Source organism: Puma concolor, chromosome A1 (assembly GCF_028749965.1).
Source record: "Puma concolor isolate L17-30 chromosome A1, mPumCon1.1.hap2, whole genome shotgun sequence".
NCBI classification, from domain to species: domain Eukaryota; kingdom Metazoa; phylum Chordata; class Mammalia; order Carnivora; family Felidae; genus Puma; species Puma concolor.
In genome coordinates, this window is record NC_141667.1 from 219,352,928 (window position 1) to 219,375,705 (window position 22,778).

The 22,778-nt window shown below is 36.2% G+C and overlaps 1 protein-coding gene across 3 annotated transcripts in view; it reads left to right on the plus strand.

The window, feature by feature from the left end:
- The window catches only part of RB1 (RB transcriptional corepressor 1), a 174,805-nt gene that overhangs the window by 31,688 nt on the left and 120,339 nt on the right, over positions 1-22,778 (plus strand). For 2 of the 3 annotated variants that reach the window (XM_086711974.1, XM_086711981.1), the window contains exons 3-5: positions 10,616-10,731; positions 14,596-14,715; positions 21,742-21,780. In XM_086711974.1, coding sequence (XP_086568100.1) covers positions 10,616-10,731; positions 14,596-14,715; positions 21,742-21,780 — 275 coding nt within the window. The remainder of the gene's footprint in view (positions 1-10,615; positions 10,732-14,595; positions 14,716-21,741; positions 21,781-22,778) is intronic. The other variant, XM_086711986.1, reaches the window with a different exon arrangement.

A 22,778-nucleotide genomic window follows, 5' to 3' on the forward strand; every position in this document is an offset into this window, starting at 1 on the left:
TAAATTGTATTACCATGCTGCATTGAATTCTAACAGAAGCGATAAATGCCCATTCTAACAAGTGCCCTCCTCACAAGGACATTGTGTAACTAGATGGCTGTTTAATAATTGAAGCTTTATGGGAAGTGAACATATGGGTTTTCTTAAAGTTTTTTTAAATATAGGAAAATTTGCCAAAGATTATCATTTTATGACTTGGAACCCTAGAAACTCCCAGACCACAGAATGCTTTGACAATTACTGATCTCTTTCAGTTCCTTTCCTACTTGGGATTTTTATTCTAATGCCAGCTCATTTATTCATTATTGAAGTTTTTCTTTTTTCAAGTAGTATATGCTATATTGGTAGAAGGAGTTGGCATTCAAACTTTGGAAGATACCTTTTATCCATATAATTGAATCTGAGTTGTAGGAATTGATCTGTCTCTTCAATGTTTTTCAACCTTGTTTCTAAGAGTAGTAGATAACAGTTTCATAGATCTTTTACAGAAAAGCCAATTAATTAATGGTTGAGCTTGGTGGCAGCTTTTTCTTCTATATGATTATATCTTCTGGGGTAGATCATCTTTGGGCCTTTGACTCAATAAACTAAGCAGAGAGCTGGACCAGAAACTAAGTTCCAGGTCAGTTGTGTGTCACCTATTTAGAAAATGAGGCCTGTAATATCATTTCTTTGTGTAAGTTACTTTTTTTAAATGTTTAATTTATTTTATTTTTTGAGAGAGCAAGCTGGGGAGGAGCAGAGAGAGAGAGGGAGAGAGAAATCCCAAGCAGGCTCCATGCTGTCAGTTCAGAGCCCGACACAGGGCTCGAACTGACAGTGAGATCATGACCTGATCTGAAACCAAGAGTCAGATGCTTAACCAACAGAGCCACTCTTGTGTCCCTGTGAGTTACTCTTGTTCATACTCACTAGTTGTTATCAATGTGAATGAGAGTTGAAGAAACTATAGTAGAACCAATCATTGTACCTTACATTTTGTACTGGTGATTGAAGTGTTGCTTGTTTTTCTGAGCATACTAAGGGGAATAAAAGATAAAGACAAAAAAGCTATTCTATCCTATATGGGGTATGGCTATTACTACTGCTTTTTTTTTTTTTTAATACACATTTAATACCAAGTTATTGTGAATACTGTATTAGTCTCTTGGGTGGTACAGTAATTAATTAGGTATAACTCTTTTGCCTTCCAAATGCTTATGGACTAGTTGAAATACAGACAAATAAAAACAAGTAAATCACAGTTCTATTAAGTGCTTGGGTAGTGCTATCCACTGAGTTCTGTGGAAGTTCTTAATGGAGGGAGCCCCGTCTCTTGGGCAGTGGGCCAGGTAAATCTGAACTTGCTAGGTACTTACTTTTCTTGGAGTAGAGTCAATTCTCTCTCACAAGGGCATTGTGTAACTGGATGGCTGATTCAGCCGTGTGTTGTATCAAAAATGTGATTGAGTGCAAGTAAGGTTAGCTTTTATATTCATCTTCTTGGCTGTGTCACTCTTAATTTCTGCTTCTTCTGAGCACATTGAAGAATTGTCCTTAATGCTGACTGCTGTCAGCCAGTATTACACAAGTGAGGGAGGTGGGATTTTCTGGCATATTAGTCTGTTATCCCTTTGGTTCCTACATACAGTCTTGGTGAGGAAGAAATCCAAGAGTAGAAGATAAAGACAGCTCTTACCCCCTCTATTCCTCTAATATATTCCTGTAATACATTTAATTTGTAACCTTGTTGCTAGTCACTCATTTCAGTCCTGTGAATCAAGTGTAAGGATGTGTCTGTCCTTTTGACCCAGAGTTAAAAAGCATGTTTTTTATGGCTTTTTTTTTGAGTTTTTTTAAATACGAAATTTATTGTCAAATTGGTTTCCATACAACACCCAGTGCTTATCCCCAACAGGTGCCCTCCTCAGTGCCCATCACCCACCCCTCCCTCCCACCCCCCATCAACCCTCAGTTTATTCTCAGTTTTTAAGCATCTCTTATGGTTTGGCTGTCTCCCTCTCTACCTTTTTTTTTTTTTTTTTTTTTTTTTCCTTCCCCATGGTCTTCTGTTAAGTTTTTCAGGCTTATTTTCATCTTGGTTGTGGCTAATATTTTAAAAAGTGAAAATTAGAGATAATAGTATTTTTAAGTTTTAAAATTGAATTTAAATTCATGTTAAGTTGTGACAGCATGAATAGTAATTTTCTAATGCGTCCAAGATGATTTCTTTTACCACTTGGTGGAGCTCTTTTGTAAGTTAGTGCATTTTATTTTATTTTTTTTTTATTTATTTTTTATTTTTTATTTTTTTAGAATTTTTTTTTTCAACGTTTATTTATTTTTGGGTTAGAGAGAGACAGAGCATGAACGGGGGAGGGGCAGAGAGAGAGGGAGACACAGAATCGGAAACAGGCTCCAGGCTCTGAGCCATCAGCCCAGAGCCTGACGCGGGGCTCGAACTCACGGACCGCGAGATCGTGACCTGGCTGAAGTCGGACGCTTAACCGACTGCGTCACCCAGGCGCCCCAAGTTAGTGCATTTTAAAGCAGCAAGTTGAAGTCATCAATTGGGGGTTATCATTTGGGTGGTTCAAGTGAACTAAATGCTACTAATAGGTAGCCTCTTCAAGTGTTGATTGTAGATTTTAATTTAAACTATAATGTGTAATTAAAATTTTAATATCTTAATGGTTTCTCAGTATTCCTAATTTTTCTCTTTCCTGCTTTGTATAAATTTAGCACTTTCTTGCTGACTACATTTTCTTACTGACTAAATAAAAAGCTCAGAAGCTTTTTATCTTGATGAGGTCCCAGTAGTTCATTTTTGCTTTTATTTCCCTTGCTTTTGGAGAACTGTTGAGTAAAAAGTTATTGCAGCTGAGGTCAGAGAGGTTGTTGTCTGTTTTCTCCTCTAGGGTTTTGATGGTTTCGTGTCTCACATTCAGGTCCTTCATCCATTTTGAGTTTATTTTTGTGTATAGTGTAAGGAAGTAGTCCAGTTTCATTCTTTTACATGTTGCTGTCCAGTTCTCCCAGCACCAATTGCTAAAGAGACGGTCTTTTTTCCATTGGATATTCTTTCTTTGTCAAAAATTAGTTGGCCATACATTTGTGGTCCAATTCTGGGTTCTCTATTCCCTTGGTCTGTATGTCTGTGTTTGTACCAATACCGTAGTGTCTTGAGGAGTACAGCTTTGTAGTAGAGGCTAAAGTCCGGGATTGTTATGCCTCCCACTTTGTTTTTCTTTTTCAACATTACTTTGGCTGTTCGGGGTCTTTTGTGGTTCCATACAGATTTTAGGATTGTTTGTTCTAGCTCTGAGAAGAATGTTGGTGCAATTTTGATTGGGATTGCGATGAATGAATAGATTGCTTTGGGTAGTATTGACATTTTAACAATATTTGTTCTTCCAATCCATGAGCCTGGAATGTTTTTCATTTCTTTGTGTCTTTTTCAATTTCTTTCATAAGTTTTCTATAGTTTTAAGCATGTAGATCTTTTACATCTTTAGTTAGGTTTATTCCTAGGTATTTTATGGTGCTTAGTACAGTTGTAAATGGGATCAATTTCTTGGGTTTTTTTTTTTTGTTTTTTTTTTTTTTTAATCTTGTTGCTTCATTATTGGTGCATAGAAATGCAACCGATTTCTGTACATTGATTTTTGTATCCTGCGACTTTGCTAATAGATTCATGTTTCCATTCCACCAGTTTTTTGGTGGAGTCTTTCAGGTTTTCCATGTATAGTATCATGTCATCTGCAAATAGTGAAAGTTTTACTTCTTTGCAAATTTGGATGCCTTTTGTTTCATTTTGTTTTCTGATTGTTGAGGCTAGGACTTCCAATACTGTGTTAAACAACAGTGGTGAGAGTGGACATCCCTGTAGTGTTCCTGATCTCAGGGGGGAAAGCTCTCAATTTTTCTCCATTGAGGATGATATTAGCTGTGGGCTTTTCATATAGAGCTTTTATGATGTTAAGTTATGTTCCTTCTATCCCAACTCTCTTGAGGGTTTTTATTAAGAAAGGATGCTGTATTTATTAAGATGTTTTTTCTGCATCTGTTGACAGGATCATATGGCTTTTATCCTTTTTTCTATTAATGTGATGTATCACATTTGTGAATATTGAACCAGCCCTGCAGCTCAGGAATGAATCCCACTGGATCATGGAGAATAATTCTTATACTGTTGAATTTGATTTGCTGCTATCTTGTTAAGAATTTTTGTATCCAGGTTCAGCCTGTAATTCTCCTTTTTAGTGGGGTCTCTGATTTGAGAATCAAGGTAATGCTGGCTTCATAGAATGAGTCTGGAAGCTTTACTTCTGTTTCTATTTTATGGAACAGCTTGAGAAGAATAGGTATTAACTGGGCTTTAAATGTCTGGTAGAAATCCCCTGGGAAGCCATCTGGTCCAGGACTCTCACTTGTTTGGAGATTTTTGATAACTGATTCAATTTCTTTGCTGGTTATGGGTCTGTTCAAATTTTCTATTTCTTTCTGTTTGACTTTTGGTAGTGTGTGGGTGTCTAGGAATTTATCCATTTCTTCCAGGTTGTCCAGTTTATTGGCATATAATTTTTCACAGTATTGTCTCCTAACTGTATTTCTGTGATGTTGGTTGTGATTTCTCCTCTTTCATTCGTGGTTTTATCTATTTGGGCTCTCTCAGGTTTTGAGAAGTCTGGCTAGGGGTTTATTAATATTGTTTATTCTTTCAAAATATCAGTTCTTAGATTCATTGATGAGTTTTTTTTAGAATTCTGTATTGTTTATTTCTGCTCTAATATTTATTATTTATCTTCTGCTCATTTTGGGGTTTCTTTGCTGCTATGTTTCTAGTTCTTTTAGGTGTGAGGTTAGGTTTTGTATTCAGCATTTTTCTTGTTTTTGAGATAGGCCTGGATTGCAATGTATTTTCCTCTTAGGACTGTTTTTGCTGCATCCCAAAGGGTTTGGACTGTTGTGTTTTCATTTTCATTTGCTTCCATTTGTTTTTTAATTTCTTCTTTAATCGCCTGGTTGACTTGTTCATTCTTTAGTAGGATGTTCTTTAACCTCCATGCATTTGGAGGCTTTCCAAATTCTTTCTTGTGGTTGATTTCAAGATTCATAGCATTGTGATCTGAAAATATGCATGGTATGATCTTGATTCTTTTACATTTATTTAGGGCTGTTTTGTGACTCAGTATGTGATCTATCTTGGAGAATGTTCCATGTGCACTTGAGAAGAACGTGTATTTTGCTGCTTTTGGATGAGAAGTTCTGAATGTATCTGTCAAGTCCATCTGGTCCAGTGCATCATTCAAGCCCATTGTTTCTTTATTGATTTTCTGCCTATATGATCTGTCCATTGTTATAAGTGGAGTTTTAAAGTCCCTTGCAAATACCGTATTCTTATCAATAAGATTGCTTATGTTTGTGATTGATTTATGTATTTGGGTTCTCTCAAGTTGGGGACATAAACATTTATAATTGTTAGCTCTTCTTGGTGGATAGTCCCTGTAATTATGATATAATGCCCTTCTTCATCTCTTGTTACAGCCTTTGGTTTAAAACCTAGTTTGTCTGATATAAGTATGGCTACTCCAGCTTTTCTTTTGACTTCCAGTAGCATGATAGATGGTTCTCCATCCCCTCACTTTCAATCTAAAGGTGTCCTCATGTCTAAAGTGAGTCTCTTGTAGATAGCATATAGATGCATCTTAGTTTTTTACCCATTCTGATACCTGTGTCTTTTGATTGGGGCATTTAGTCCATTTACAGTTAGAGTTATTATTGAAAGATGCAAATTTAATGTCATTGTGCTATCTGTAGGTTTTATGCTTGTAGTGATAGCTCTGGTCCTTTGTAGTCTTTACAGCATTCCACTCACATAGTCCCCCTTAGCATGTCTTGCACGGCTGGTTTAGTGGTCATGAACTCCTTCAGTTTTTGTTTGTCTGGGAAAGCCTTTATCTCTCCTTCTATTCTGAATGACCGCCTTGCCAGATAAATGATTCTTGGCTGAATATTTTTCCTATTTATCACATTGAATATTTCCTGCCCCTCCCATCTTGCATGTCAGGTTTCAGTGGACAGGTCTGCTACTACCCTAATATGTCTACCCTTGTAGGTTAAGGCCTGTTTGTCCCTAGCTGCTTTCAGAATTCTCTCTTTATCTTTGTATTTTGCCAGTTTCACTCTGATATGCCATGGTGAAGACCTATTCTTGTTGAATCTGAAGGGAGTTTTCTGTGCCTCCTGGATTTGGATGTCTGCTTCCTTCCTCAGATTAGGGAAGTTCTCAGTTACAATTTGTTCAAGTAAACCTTCTGCCCCTTTCTCTTTCTCTTCTTCTGGAACTCCTATGATATGGATATTAATACATTTCATTGAAGCACTTAGTTTTCTAATTCTCCCCTCATAGTCTGGTATTTTCTTATCTTTTTCTTGGCTTCATCACTTTGCATAATTTTATCTTCTATTTCACTTATTCTCCCCTCTGCTTCCTCTGTCCTTGCTGTCACTGCATCTACTTTATTGTGCACCTCATATATACCATTTCTTAATTTGTTGTGACTATTTCTTAGTTCCTTGATCTCTGCAGCAATAGATTCTCCGCTGTCTTACTGCCTTTTTCAAGCCCAGCTATTAATCTTATGACTATTATTCCAAATTCTTTATCAGATATATTGTTTATATCTGTTTTGAGAAATTCTGTCATTTCTTCCTGAAATTTCTTTTGAGGGAATTCTTCCATTTCATCATTTTAGCTAGTTTTCTGCCCTGTAAGTGTTTTAATAGCTTGTTAAGTGTCCTTCACCTACGAGCACTACTATATTAAAAAGGGGTCATACACTGTCCAGGGCCTGGTCATTCAGGATGTGTTTTTGGAGTGTGTTGTGTGCTCTCTGTTATTGTGACTCTGGTTGCTCTATCTCCCTACTTGTAGTGGTGGCTTGGACCTTCCACCAGGTATACTTTGATTTGTTCATTGAAATAACCCTGGAAAAAATTTTAAAAGGCATGGTGGTAGAAGAAGCCTTATACCATACAAAGAGAGAAATGACAGGGGTGGGGTAAAAAGAAAAGAAAAAAAAAATGACCAGGCAGAAAATCAGAGAAACTGTATGGCTTACTCTCGAGAGAGAAAGGGGAAAATAAGGAAAAAAGAGATACAGAAGAGATATGAAAAGACTAGATTAAAAACGTCTGCTTAAACCAATAACCAGAATAGAAAAGGGAAGAAATAAGAGGAAGAAAAGAAAGAAAAAATTGACCATGAATCCAATCAGAAAATGCAAAACTGCTGGACCAATATCTGATGGTTCCTTGAAACCAGTGGCTGTGCTGGTCTGGAGGAGGGGCTGTCTGATTCGGTCTGTGTCAGTCTTGCTCAGGTAGATAGCAGTTACCAGGTACAAAGGGGGAGGGGCGTGGTTTGGTGTAGGTGGGTCATGCCTCCACTCTGGGCCCGCTGTTTTGTTCCCTGAAGCGCAACCTTATTGGTGATGGGGATAAAAATGGCGACACCCCAGTCTCTACTCCCTGGATGGGCTATCCCATACCACTCTCTTCAGGCTGTCCTCACAGTGCTGCCTGGGCATGAGCAGGTGGTTTGTCTTGCTCCACAGTCTTCTGTGCCTTCCAGGCACTTGGCTGGGATTCAAACCCCAATGTCCTAAAGGATCCCACTCTGCCCGCCCCCATTCCAGGGTAGTGCCACTCTACCCTGCCAGCAAAGGGCCTCTGGCTGGCAGGTCTTTTGTCCTTGGAGTGGCTATATACTTCTTCCCACAACACCCAAGGGAGGGGACTGCTGTCTTTGTGCCTCTGAGCTTGCTACTGAGCCTGGGGTGGCTCCCCTTCTCCACCAGGTGCATGTACAAGGCAGCAGGCCCCAGTCTGGAGAAAGTCCTATAACCCTGGATTGTCACTTCTAAGGCTGTTTGCAAGTTAGACATTGGTTCTTTCTGTTTTTTCCATTCCCTGGACTATGGTCCAGAGAGGTTTTTCTCTTGTCCAAACATAATCCTACACTTCCACAGCCTCTCTGTCTCTTCCTTTTGTCTCTCCACAGAAGGAGATCCTTCTTTTCTGTGCCTATGCCTCCTGTTTTATCTCTCCCAGTTCATAGTCACCCACTTATAGCTTGCCAAGTTGTATTGTTGGCCCCTGGAGATGTTTCTGTCACTCTGTAGCCTAGATTCCTGGAATTCCAAATCTTCTGGCCTCAATACTCCTGTGTTTGAGGGGCGGGGGACCTTCACGTCCCCCTGCTTCTCTGCCATGTTGACTCTGTCTCCTAAGTTTTTTTTTTTTTAATTTTTTAAATGTTTACTTATTATTTTGAGAGAGAGAGAGAGAGCGCGAGCACAAGTGGGGGAAAGGGCAGAGAGAGAGGGAGGGAGACACAGAATCTGAAGCAGGCTCCAGGCTCTGAGCTGACAACACAGAGCCTGACACGGGGCTTAAACCCACGGACTGTGAGATCCTGACCTGAGCCAAAGTTGGATGCTTAACTGACTGAGCCACCCAGGCGCCCCAATAAATCTTGATAAATGCACTCAACCATGTAATTACCACCATCAATTAAAGTATAGAAATTTTTGGTCCAGAAAGTTTTCTCCTTTCCTTTGTTGTCTAACACCTCCACTCCTGTCCCAAGGCAGCCACTGATGTACTTTTTGCCATTAAAAATTAATTTTGCCTTTTCTAGAGTTTTGTAGGAAAGGAAGAACAGTATATAGGATTTACCCTTTTTTCTCTAGCTTCTTTTTTTCATGTGATAATTTTGAGGTTTATGTTGTGTTTATTGGTACTTTTCCTTATTTATTAAAAACATTTTTTTATGTTTTATTTATTTTCGAGAGAGAGATTGAGAGACAGAGCATGCATGGAGGAGGGACAGAGAGAGAGGGAAACACAGAAACTGAAACATGCTCCAGGCTCTGAGCTGTCAGCACAGAGCCCAACGCAGGGCTCAAACCTACGAACTGTGAAATCTTGACCTGAGCCAAAGTCGGATGCTTAACTGACTGAGCCACCCGGGCGCCCCAGTACTTTTCCTTTTTATTGTTGAATAACATTCCATTGTATGGCTGTACCACAGTTTATCTGTTCACCAGTTTTTGGATATTGGGACATTTTCTAGTTTTTGGTTTTTATAATTGAAGCTGTTATTAACATTTATGTACAAAGTTTCCATTTCTCTTGGGTATAAATACCTAGGAGTGGTATTGCTAAGTGTTATGGAAAGTATATACTTAACTTTATAAGAACTTGCCAAACTTGTTTTTCAAAATGGTTGTACCATTTTACATGATCACCAGCAGTATTTGAGTATTCCTTGCTCTACATCCTTACCAACCATTTGTCGTCTCAACCATATTGTCAGTCTTTTTAATTTAACCATTCTAGTGGGTGTATAGTTGTAAGTTTTAAGATATTTGTATAGAAATGCAACAGATTGCTGCATAATGTGGAATTTAAGAAACAAAACAAACAGCAAAGGAAAGAAAAGACACATGAAGAAATAGACTCTTAACTATAAAGAAGAAACTGATCGTTACCAGAAGGGAGGTGAGGGGATGGGTTAAAAAGGTGATGGGGATTAAGGAGTGTACTTGTCCTGATGAGCATTGGGTGATATATGGAATTGTTGAATCCCTGTATTGTACACCTGAAACTAATATACCACTGTATGTTAACTATACTGTAATTAAAACAAAACTTAAATAAAAAATATGTTTTCCATGTAGCTGAAATTAAGGAAAAGTTGAGTTAGATAATGTTTTTATTATTAAAATTTGATAATCCAGAACAATTCTTTTCCTAAAGTTTATATGTAACTGAGATTTCAAAACAATGTAAAATTTCATCATAAACTTTTCAGCTCTGTTGTAACCTTCAGTTGAGAGTAAGCAAATTGTTCCAGTTGTGTAATAGAATATCAGCTAATTTGGTATTTCTTTTGTTTGCAATCTAATGTAATCAAGTTTTACCTACAAAACTTACATATTTAGAAAGAGATACATATTTTTAAGGGAAAAAGTATTCTAATGATAATCATAGCCATCACTCATCAGGTACTAATTATATGCCGGGCATTATTCTAAGGGCTTTAGATGTATACTCTCACTTAATTCTTACCAAGTGAAATATGTATTATTATTTCCATTTTACAAAGGAGGCAATTATGGCACTGAGAGATATGAATTTCATGAGGTTACAAAATACTTGAGTCAGTAGATTGGTAAAAAAATAAGTGTATCAGAGCAAAATGAAGATAAGAAAGTAGGCTTCTTTTTTTAAAAAAAAACAATTGTTATGAACTCAAATCTTTTAAGTCGGCTCTGATGACATTGGATTATTGAAAAATGAAAATATTTGCTTCAGAGAACTGACCCCTCAATTTTTCACAGTAAGTTATAATTTAACTTTCTGATCTTTCTAGTATTTTCTGCTTTATAATATAAAATTAAAGATTTTTTGTTAGTGTGGAATTAAATACTCTCAACTATATGCCATCATAAGAATTTAAAAGCAAGTTAAATTGAGTAAGAAAATAATCATCATATAATTTTAGTATAGTATCCAGTGTGTGAATAATTAATGAAATATTTGAATTTTTTTTTTTTTTTGTACCCAGGAAGGTTATAGTCAAAGGAAAAAGGAACTATGGGGAATCTGTATCTTTATTGCAGCAGTTGACCTAGATGAGATGCCATTCACCTTTACTGAGCTACAGAAAAACATAGAAACCAGGTAAAATTTCTTACATCAATATAGGCCTCTGCCATTAAAGAAAAGTATTTCTGAACTTTCCTCTTAATAGACTTTAGAGAACTAGTGAGAAATGTTGAAATTAAATAAAACTTTTAAAGGACTTAGGTCAACTAGTGAACTTTCTCTCATGAAGCCTTAATGAATGTATATTTATGTTGCACTTTCTCAAGAATATCGCAGTTTGTGTCCTGGGAAATTTTTCATCATGTCTCTCACTCTCTAGAACTTTCCTAGTTGTAGCTCTTGATGAAGTGGACAAAAAGAACAAGGGTTTGTAATGTAGACTTATTAGATTAAAACTTATAAAAGTACTGTAAGTCTATCTTAAAGGAATTTAGCTAAGATTTATTAATGTTTAAGATTGCTTAATGTAATATATGCATAATTATATGCTTTTTGAGACTGGAAATTTAGCTGAGTGTCCATAGTTGCTCTAGGAATTAATGTTTGTTGTTGAGTTTATAAGCCTTATAAGAAGCATTTACTAATTTGTTTCTAGTAACTTCTGAACTGTATCCTGAGCAGATAAAGTTTGTGGGACTTCCAGTCTTTTCATTTGCAATGTATTTACAAAATGTAACAGTAAATAATGTTACCAGAAAGGTAGTAGTGTATGTTTTTTCTTGGATAAAATCATCTAGAATTAAACATAATTGGTGTTTTATTTAAATGAGATAAATTGCTGTGTTGTTCAGTAACTCTTTTTCTTACTGCCTCTAAATAAAATGTGGAAACAAAGACCTTGTATATTATTATTTTTTTATGAATATAATTTATTGTCAAATTGGCTTACATATAACACCCAGTGCTCATCCCAACAAGTACCCACCTCAATGCCCATCACCCATTTTCCCCTTGCCCTCACCCTCAGTTTGTTTTCTGTATTTGAGTCTCTTGTGGTTTGCCTCCCTCCCTCTCTGTTTTTTTCCCCTTCCCTTCCCCCATGGACTTCTGTTAAGTTTCTCAAGATCACATGAGTGAAAACCTATCATATCTGTCCTTCTCTGAATGACTTATTTCACTCAGCATAATACTGTATGTTCATATTTAACCTGGTGAATTAGAATTGGTTTACTGCTCAGATTTCAGTTTAACTTGATTAATAAAATCACTAAATCAAAATATTTTTATATAACTGAGAAATAATCTAAATATATAAGTAAATTTCTACATTAATTTGTATATTTACATGGTAGATGTTTCATCTACCTAGACGATTCATCTGTCCTAGAGGATTGAAAAGAATATGGATGCTTTGGTTGAGACAGAGCAGGTTTTAATCTGGTCTCTGTTGTTTTACAAGCTGTATGACTTGGAGCAGATTGCTTAGCTTTATTAAGTCTCAGTTTCCTCATCTGTAAAGTGAAAATTATTAGCTACTTTATATGAGAATTAAATAGCTTACAGCAAATAGAGAAGTAAGCAGTTTATAGAATCAGCATTTATGACTCGACTCGACCATAGGTACTGTTGAGGTCTTGAGCTCTTTCCTTCTACAGACCACCCCTCCATGCCCTTCCCCTACAAAAAAAAGAAAGAAAACTGGAATAACTGTTAGGCACTCTGATACTGTGCTAGGTTCTAATGATATGGAGGTGAGAAATAGTCTGTGACCTCAAGAAACTCAGTCCACTGGGAAAGATAAAATTAAACAGATGGCTGCAATTCAGTGTTATATAGCTATTTATAGACTACTAAATAAATATGAAAGAGAAAAGTGAATACATCTTTTATTTGTAACATGAAAGAATTTTCCTGGCAAATGTTTTCCTATACTTTTTTCCTGAGTATTCATAAGCAGCACTGTTTTATAATTGGGCATGTCATAACTAATCTCCCTAAAATAAATGTAGGAATGACTTGTTATGACTTTTTCTTAGGGCATCTCTCTGTTCTAATAACTACCCAGTAATGTTATCTAGACCACTGCTTCTTAAATGTGCTTTGGTAAAGGACTTTTTTCCTCAGTATATCATGGACTGACATTTAAAAATATATAATGTCAATTGATTACCAAAAAAAAATGAAATGAAAAACTTATAGTAATATTTTTTATTTTTATATTTTATATTTTTATTTTTATTATATTTAGCAGGCATAAAATTAGTGTTAAACTGTGAAAGTTTTTATATGCTTACCCTCAATTTCTGTACTTATTTAATTGTGGACGGATAACAAACCAGTACCAATTCATGGAGCACTGCTCTAGAATATGTAGTTACTTACAGATCCGTGTGTCTTAATTATGGCTTTTTATACCTGCTTTTCCTCCCTCTAGCCTTTCCTCTTCTCTTTCCTTCACAGAAGGGCTACAGAAGGAATACTCAATTAAGTTACCCCTAGTAACAATTCCGTTTCCATGGTCCTCCATAGATATTGCCATATATCTCATAAAAACTGGAATTTTCATGGAGAATGGTTCATGAATAAATGCTGTTCTGAAGTTGATTTCTTTTTCTCTGGAGGTATCTACACATTTACTCCATTCCCTTTTCTGAGCAGCATCATGATCATTTACTCCACATTATTTCTGCTTTTTTGTTTGCTGTTCCACATAGCTTGTTGTGGCTGCCCCAGTCCCTTCTATATCCTGAGGATTTTAATAACCTTCTTTTGGGTTTTTTGCCCTCTGTTGATTAGCTGAAGCTTTTATTTTTACAGTTCTCAAGATAAGTGTCTGAGGGGTCCAGTCCATTTTTGGAATGAAACCTATAATTCATTAGTTGCCAGACAGCCTATGGGTGGGTCTGGTGACTACCCTTTAGTTCATTTAGCTGCTTTGGTATAATTCCTTAGACAATCTTGATTAGAAATGAGTGTGTGAGGTGCAGTTGATGATTGCTGTCTTTAGTGCCCTGTTTCTTATTGGTGAAAAACATGTTAATATTTCACATAGATTAATTTTTTATAGAAAACAATAAAGAATGATTTAAAGAGATTATTTAAACCACTTAAAAATTTTATTCAGTTTTTATTTTCCCTTCCCCAACAATTCAGTCCTAAAACCACTGGGGGGGGGGGTGCAGTGAAGAAAGTAGGTATGTGCATCTGTGATAGGGTGGAGCCACGGGGTCCAAGAAGGATGTTAGAGTCCAAATGAGATAAGGAAGGCATTCACATGGCTGTGGTTGGGGGTGGGGATTATGATCTGGACTGCTTGGTGTGCAGTGTCAGAGACCAAGCAGGGTGTGTAGTAAGCCAGTGTAGAGAGTCATGGCACATGTGAGGTGAGGGCAGTTACGGGAGGGGAGTCAGCAGTCTCCTAGGGTGAGGAAGATGTCCATGTAGAGGGGTGAGGGCAGTCTAGGATGGGGAGTCAGTATGAGCAGGAGAGGAGAGTGCCCATATGGGAGAGGGGATATCTTTGGAGATGGAAGGTAGTTACATACAGGGGGGGTTGACTAAATGAATAAATAAAGTTAAGTAGATCTTAGGTTTCTCACTGTGAATGAAGAGTTATACATATGGAAATGGAAACACTGGAATGAACCATGTGTTCAAAAAACCATGTTTTTTGTTGGAATTAGATAAATAGATGTGAAGTTATGATTTTCAAAGCATATGGGTAGGTATGGAAATAAATATGTATGTATATGCCTATCATAACCCTTGTTTTTGTATAAATAAATGTAGGCATAGGTATACAGATACAGGGGTGTAAGTTGAAGCTAGTTGATTTTTACTCTTCAAAGTCTAGTAGAATGTAAAAAGTAATTCCTTCTAAAGAATATAATAGTGATTTGGTGTAGAGCTAATAAACTTTTTAATTGAAATGTCTCTGCTTTGAAAATGAAATAAAACATTTTTTCAGTTACAGATTCACTTTTTTCTGTTTTCTTTTAGTGTCTACAAATTCTTTGATTTACTAAAAGAAGTTGATACGAGTACCAAAGTTGATAATGCTATGTCAAGACTGTTGAAGAAGTATAAGGTATTGTGTGCACTCTACAGCAAATTGGAAAGGTAAAGTAGAAATATTATTAGGATTACCTCCATTTTTCATGTTACTGTTCATGATTAGGTTCCGTCTGGGAACTCTGTTTAGTAATATTGTTGGATATTATCCCTTAGATTTGTCCCCTTTGCTATTAGTTTTTTTTTTTTTTTTTTTGGTTCTTATAGCTTTCTTTTTTATCCAGTTATACACAATTCTGAATGTTTCCTCCAAAATTGTTATATGGTCCTTTCATATTTCTCATTTGCTTTAACGAACTTGAAGCTTAGTTCCCACTTTAGCCTTCTCTGCCAGAAGAAGACTTCTAGTTCTCAATGGAAGAGTGACCTTAAAATTTAAACTTCTTCCTAATGGTGTTATTTTGTTTAGAAAGAGAAAGCATGCAGTAGGTGTACCTGACGTATACTACCAAGCTATGATTTGTATTCTCAGTGGTGGTTTAGAAGACTTTTCATTACTGTTCAATGGGGAGAAAGATAAAATTAAGATAAATGTGGGTTGAGTTTTTAATACACTCTTCATCTAGGTCCCCACTGCCACTGGATACGATGCCAAATCTGGCATGTGCTTGTTGCTGTGTCCACTTGGGGGCTCATTTTTCACTTGGGTAAAAAATATGAAAGTTAACATTTTAGGTAAATAAAAAGTTGTAAAGGAAGTTGTATTCTACTTTGGGCTCCAACACGTACTGTGTGATCTTGGACAAGCTAGTTACCTAACTTTAGTGCTTAGTTTTCTAGTGTGTAAGCTGAATTGATAATGGTGCCTATCCACTTAGGTTTTTTAATGTACTAAATGAGGTAATGCAGACAGTGATGACTCCAATGCCTGTAATAAACATAGTAAACTTTCCACTGTTTGTTGTTTTTTGGTTTTTTTTTTTCCTTAAGTAAGCTCTATGCCCAATATGCGGCTTGAACTCATGACCCCAAGAGCAAGAGCCACATGCTCTATTGATGGAGTCAGCCAGATGCCCCTTCACAAATGTTTCAAAAATTTTTAATTGTTTGTTTCTTTTTGAGAGAGAGAGAGCAAGAGAGAGCAAGCGAGCGCAAGTGGGGAAGGGGCAGAGAGAGAGGGAGACACAGAATCTGAAGCGGGCTCCATACTCCGAGCTGTCAGCCCAGAGCCGATGGAGGGCTCCAACTCACAGACCAAGAGATCGTTACCTGAGCTGAAGTCAGATGCTTAACCGACTGAGCCACCCAAGCACCCTTCCACATATGTTTTTAAAACAAAAAACTATTTCTCGCCCAGTTTGGGAAAATTTATATACTATATCCCCTTTAAAGAGTCACACTGTACATTGGCAACTCAGGATTCTTAAAAGTCCTATATAATAAAATATGTGGAATCTGTTGAGTTCATCATTTCCTAAATTTATTAGACTACTAATATTTGTTTATATGCATTTAACATCAATTAAAACCTGGAAATAGTGTTTTGTAGAATATACTTTAAGAATCTTTAGGCTAGCTATCAGCTTATTTTATTGCAAATAAATTAAGAAACTACAACAAGCATTAACTAAGTGTCCGTTAGTACTCAGTTATATGTTAGGTGCTGGGGATATAAAATCTATCACACTATGATCATCAAGAAGCTTATAGTAAATAAATTATATTCTTTAATAAAAATAAGTGCAGTAATGTATGTGATGCTCTCTTTTAGAAGATTATATATGAGAAGTAGAAATTATATAGTGGGCAAAATGTCGTGTATGTTCAAGGGTGAGAAGGGTAATTGCAGGGTACTTTTGATCAAGTAAAAACTATAAAATGCAATATCTGAAAAGGCTTAAGGATAAATTCACCAAGCAAAATGTGTAGGAACTGTGACTGAACTTCCCAGGCAGAGTGATTAGCATGTGTACAAAGGCAAAGCAGTAGCATTATGTACTTTGTTTTGCTGATGGCTGAAAGGTAGGAAGGGTTCAGACTGATAGTGAGCTTGGACTTTGCCTTGCAGGGGATGGAGTCATTGAATGATTTTGATCTGGAATGACAGTCAGATCTGGCCTTAACAGATCACTTGGGCCTTTTTTGTTAACTAGTTATATAAGTGGATTGTCAGGTTTTTTTCCTATCTTATTTGTACTTTTTTCTGAAGAGCAATTAGGAAAATTAACTGTGGTATCAAAGCCTGTTCATTTCAGAGCAGACTGTATGTGTGCATATATATATGGCAATATATATGATGAAAAAGATCTAAGTATGAATATTAATTTAGTCATTAACTGAGTGTGTGAGTTAGGAAAAGTTCCTTAACTTCTCTAAACATCAATTTTGGTCTAAAATATAGCCAGTAATATTTTCCTTACAGGGTAATTGTGAGAATTAAATAAGACAATGTTACCGGTTAGCTCACTTGCCAGCACATATTAAGTGCATAATAAATGGTAGCTTTTAAAGTTAATATTAGCTTTGTTAATGCTATTATAGAGAAATATAATAATGTAAGCCATGAATTTTAAATACTCTAGTAGCTATGTGACAAAAATAAAAAGAAACAAGTGAAATTAATTTTAACATTTCATTTAACTTACATATTTCAAAATATCTCATTTCAACATGTATAATTCACACAAAAATTTTTGCCTAAATGTTCATAGCAACATTATTCATAATAACCAAAGGTAGATTATTTTATTGTTCAGCTATTAAAGGGAATAAAGTGCTTTTAGATACTACAACATGGATGAACCTTGAAAACATTAAGTGAAAGAAGCCAGACACAAAAGAGCATATATTCCATTATATGAAGTGTCCAAATGGGCACATCCATAGAAACAGAATGTAAATTAGTGATTGCCAAGGAGTATTGCTAATAGATAGGGGGTTTGTTTGGGGGGTTGGGGAGACGATAGAAATATTCTGGAATTAGATAGTAGTGATGGTTGTAAAACGAAGTGAATACACTAAAATTACTGAATTTATATACTTTAGAATTATAAACTTTATGCTATGAGTTATATTTTAATAAAACATAAAACTAATATAAAAGTTATTAATGAAATATTTCACATTCTTTTTCTCATACTAAGTATTTTTTAATACTTTGGTGTATAATTCACATTTACAGCACAACTTCATTTGTACTAGCCACATTGCAGGTGTTCGGTAGCTTGCTGTAAGTGCTTGTGGCTACCATATTAGCACAGACATATATTGAATGCAGTTATCTTTTACTGTATGAGAGCATTTTAGTTTGAGTTACATTAAGTTACAGTTTAAAACAATGCTTTGGACATTAAACATCTTTTCTATAATTACAAAAAGTCCTTTTTGTAATTATAAACTACTTTTTATTATAAGGTAGTAATTTTGTCTATATACATTTTTTTATTTACATATTTTTGGTGACTGGCTTCTTTCACTTAGCATGTTTTCATGGATTATCCATGTTGTAGCATGTTTCACTACTTTGTTACTATTTATTATGGAGCTATATTCCAGTGTATGGTTTTATCACATTTTATTTATCAGCTTACAGACATTTGTGTTGTATGTCTTTTAAAGTAGTTGAGAGTATGGAGAAAAGCAAGTGTGTATTTATAGAGTTTGTTACATTAATTGTCTAATTAAGCCATTTCTTGTTCTCCTCATTTGTTCCTATGGATTCAGTTTACCATCTAGTGTCACTTGTTTACTCCAACACAGCTTTGATCCCACCCACCTCTTTTGTGCAAATAGATTACATTTCTATATGTTATAGCCCCCAAAATACAGTTATGTACATACCGTGTTATACAGTTGCTTTCACATCAGTTATGAGAAGAAATACGCAGTTATTACCATCTTTTATAGCACAATAATTTCACCTTTTCCAGTGCTCTTTGTTTTTTCATGTGGATATGAATTAGTGTTACTTATTTTCAGCCTGAAGAACTTCTTTTAGTATTTCTTGTGAGAAATATTTAGTATTTAGTATTTAGTATTTCTAATGAGTCTGCTATCAACAAATTCTCTTTTATTATTTGGTAATGTCTCTTTTATTATTTTCACTCTTCACAGTTTTGCTGGATATGATTATTGGTTAACATTTTTTTTCTTTCAGCACTTTGAATATGTAATCTTACTGCCTTCTGATCTTCATTGTATCATGAGAAGTCAGCTGTTAATGTTATTGGGTTCCTTTCTTTTTTTTTTTTTTTTTTTTTTTTTTTAAAGTTTTTATTTTTATTTTTGGGACAGAGAGAGACAGAGCATGAACGGGGGAGGGGCAGAGAGAGAGGGAGACACAGAATCGGAAACAGGCTCCAGGCTCTGAGCCATCAGCCCAGAGCCCGACGCGGGGCTCGAACTCACGGACCGCGAGATCGTGACCTGGCTGAAGTCGGACGCTTAACCGACTGCGCCACCCAGGCGCCCCTTGGGTTCCTTTCTACATGCTGTATCATCTCTTTCCTGTTTTTCTCTTTGTCTTTTAACACTTTACTGTCATATATCTGGGTATGGATTCCTTTACATTCATCCTTCTTGGAGTTTATGTGTTTTGGGTATGTAAATTAATGTTTTTTTCATCAGATTCAGGAAGTTTTCAGCTATTTCTTTAAATTTTTTTTTTCTGCTCCTCTCTCTCCACCCACTTCTGGTACTCCCATTACAAATGTATTGGTGTGTTTTTTGGTGTCCCACATTTCTGTGAACCTCTTCATTTTTCTTCTTTCCCCCCCCCCCCCTTTGTTCTTCACACACCATAATCTCTTTTGGTCTGTCTTCAAGTTTAGTGTTTCTTTCTTATGCCAGGTCAGATCTGTTGAGCCTATCTAGTGAATTTTTCATTTTGGTTGTTGTACTCTTCAACTCAAATTTCCATTTGGTTCTTTTAAAATAATATCTCTTTATTGATATTCTCTATTGGATGAGACAATATCAGAATACCTTTCTTTGTTCCTTAAGCATGATTTCTTTTAGTTATCTGGATATATTTATTTACTTATTTTTTGGGGGTGGATATATTTATAACAGCTCCTTTGAAGTCTTTGTTAAGTCTGACATCTGGGCTCTCTTTAATGCAATTTCTATTGCATGCTTTTTTCTCATATAGAGTTCATACTTTACTATTTCTTTGCATATTTTCATTTATTCTTGAAAACTGAACATTTTGATAACACCCTAGTAAGTCTAGGTACTGATTCTCCTATGTTGTGGGGCTTTCTTTTTTTTTTTTTTTTTTTTAATTTTTTTTTCAACGTTTATTTATTTTTGGGACAGAGAGAGACAGAGCATGAACGGGGGAGGGGCAGAGAGAGAGGGAGACACAGAATCGGAAACAGGCTCCAGGCTCTGAGCCATCAGCCCAGAGCCCGACGCGGGGCTCGAACTCACGGACAGCGAGATCGTGACCTGGCTGAAGTCGGAGGCTTAACCGACTGCGCCACCCAGGCGCCCCTGTTGTGGGGCTTTCTGTTGTCATTCTGCATTTGTTTGGTGGCCTAGCTGTGTTATTTCAGTGAAGTATGTTAGTCCCACAGTGTGCAGCCTTTGATAATGCTCTTCAGTGTAGCCATTGGACATGTGCACAGTCACTCTGAGGTGACTCATTTTCAAGACATTCTCTTTGACAGTCTTTTTCCCCCTGATCTCTCTTGTTAAGTTAACCACTTTGTTGATATACCTTCCATTAATTGGTGAATGATTATTTTGCTGTTTTTGACAATGTCTGGGCCTCAAATTGTTTCACAGTCTGATCTCATTAAATTGGCTCCCTTTTCGGAAATAGTCTTTGAGGTCAGCCTTGAGGCTTGTTCTTTTTGGGCTCTTCTTAGCTCCTTCTTCCCCTGGTTCTCTCCTAAGTGGTCTAGGATTCAGCTTGTTGCTTTCATACAATTGCTAGCCTCCTCTTACATGCTCACCACCAAAATTTCCATTGTTTTCAATGGCACCTAGCCTTGAAAGTTCCCACACTGTGTTCCAAATGAAGTTAATTCCTTTGGAGAGAGCTTCAGACCTCTTTTTTCTGAAGACTTGCCTCTTTCCTGGGCATCACTTTGCCACTGCTATGAGGTCAGAATGGGAAATGTGCACCTCTTCTCTTAGAATGTCCTTTCCACTTTGAGTAGGGCACTGAGAAAACATGGTAGCCCCTAATCTTCTCAGATTGCTTTTCATATCTGGAACCTCTGTACTGTGAACTAAGTGGGGTAAAAGAAGTCAAGGCCCCAGTATTCTTGATCAGCTGTGCCTGGAATAGAACTTTCACCCTTTGAGTGGGAGCTAAGTGGAGGAAGGGAGCCCTAGACCTCCCAGTTACTCTTGCCTGGGATAGACTTTCTGCATACAAAGCTGGGGGTGATTAGAAATTCTGGCCACCTTCCTTTCCCAGAGTGATAGTTCTGGGCTGGGAACTGCAGAGAGAGGGAGTCCTGTGTCTTGGCTGCACCTGCCCAGGGTAGAGCTTTATGATGCTGAGCTAAAGAGGAGGAGGAAGTGAGTTTTGCTAAGAATTCCAGTCTATTTTTGTTCTTACCAAGAGTTACTAGATTTTCATGAACAAATGTTTCCTTTTTTGATGTATTCCCTCAGGAGAATTTCCAGAGACTTTAAATGATTTTTAAAATAATTTCAACCAATTATAGTTACTACACTGGGAAACAGGTCTGTGGAAATTTTTACTCCACCATTGTCCTAAAAAAACATGGTTTATAGTACTGTTGAGTTATTTTAGTGAGACTAATAGTTAAATAAACTTTTACGACCTGATCTGAGATTCTAACTAGATCAAGATTTAATTGCCAAATACATTCTGAGTTACAAATGCCCATGAGGAATCCAGTCCTTTTGTAGTTAAATATTAACAGTGATGTGTGGAAATGTCATGTATTGGAAAAACCTACTTTAACATTTTTAATAATGCTGTAATTTTTTGTCTTTAAAATGTATACTTCTGGATAAAAAGAAAAATAATAAGATGTATACTTCTGGAAATAAGATGAATAAAGCATGATAAAATTGATTTCTAAGTTATGAAAAAAATTTAAAAGTAACTTTTAAAAAAGGCATAATGGTAATATAACTATTTTTTCCTTTTAGGACATGTGAACATATATATTTGACACAACCTGGCAGTTTGTAAGTATTTCCTGGCATGTTATTTTTATCTTCTTTTATTTTTATTTATTTTTTAAAAGATTTTATTTATTTTGAGAGAGAGAGGACAGCATGAGTAGGGGAGGAGCATAGAGAGAGGGAAGGAGAAAAATCCCAAGCAGGCTCTACACTGTCAACACAGAGCCCAATGTAGGGGTTGAACTCACAAACCATGACATCATGACGTGAGCTGAAAGCAAGAGTTGGACACCATTGAGCCACCCAGCTGCCCCTGTCTTTTTTTTTTTTTTTTTTTTTTTTTAAAGATTTTTCTGGAATAATCCCAAACATGTTAATGTCAGAGTTAGTTTGATAGATTATAGCATGCTACCTCATAAATTAAGGTCATAGATTTATACTCCGTGCAGATTACTTACCTTCTCACAAAGACAGTGGTACGAAATACATGTCCTTTACTGCAAGGTGAACTAATAGGGTGGAAGTTCATTCAGTGCAACATATCACCTGCTCAGGGGAAAATGCATATTCACTGGCTAAAATTTTTTTGAGGGTCCGTTATAAGCACTTTATTAACTTTAGTAAGACTAAAAGCATAGTGTTTTTGTAAGAGTAAATGTGAAGTGTATATTAAAATTTCCAAATTATCTTTTTAAATGTATATGGTACATGCTCCAACAGTATACCCATGTAAGAGCTCTAGAGATTTTCTTTGGAAATGGTATGAGTGGTATATGAGATATTCTGCCCCACTGAACTAGTGGTATTGAAGATGATTGATATAAAGGGAAATTACATGTTTATTAATTAATCTATTCCAGTTGTTAATACCAACAAGTTATCAAAGCATAGTGTTAAATTAGTAAAGTAGAGTCACCCAAACCTCTCTCTCTCTGCTTAAATGTTGATTTTAATTAGAAAGCAAAGGGCAGGAAAGTATTAAGTAATTGGAAACCAAGTACATCATAGTATACCACTTTTTATGCATATTTTTCGATTAGAATTGAAATATTAAATATTTC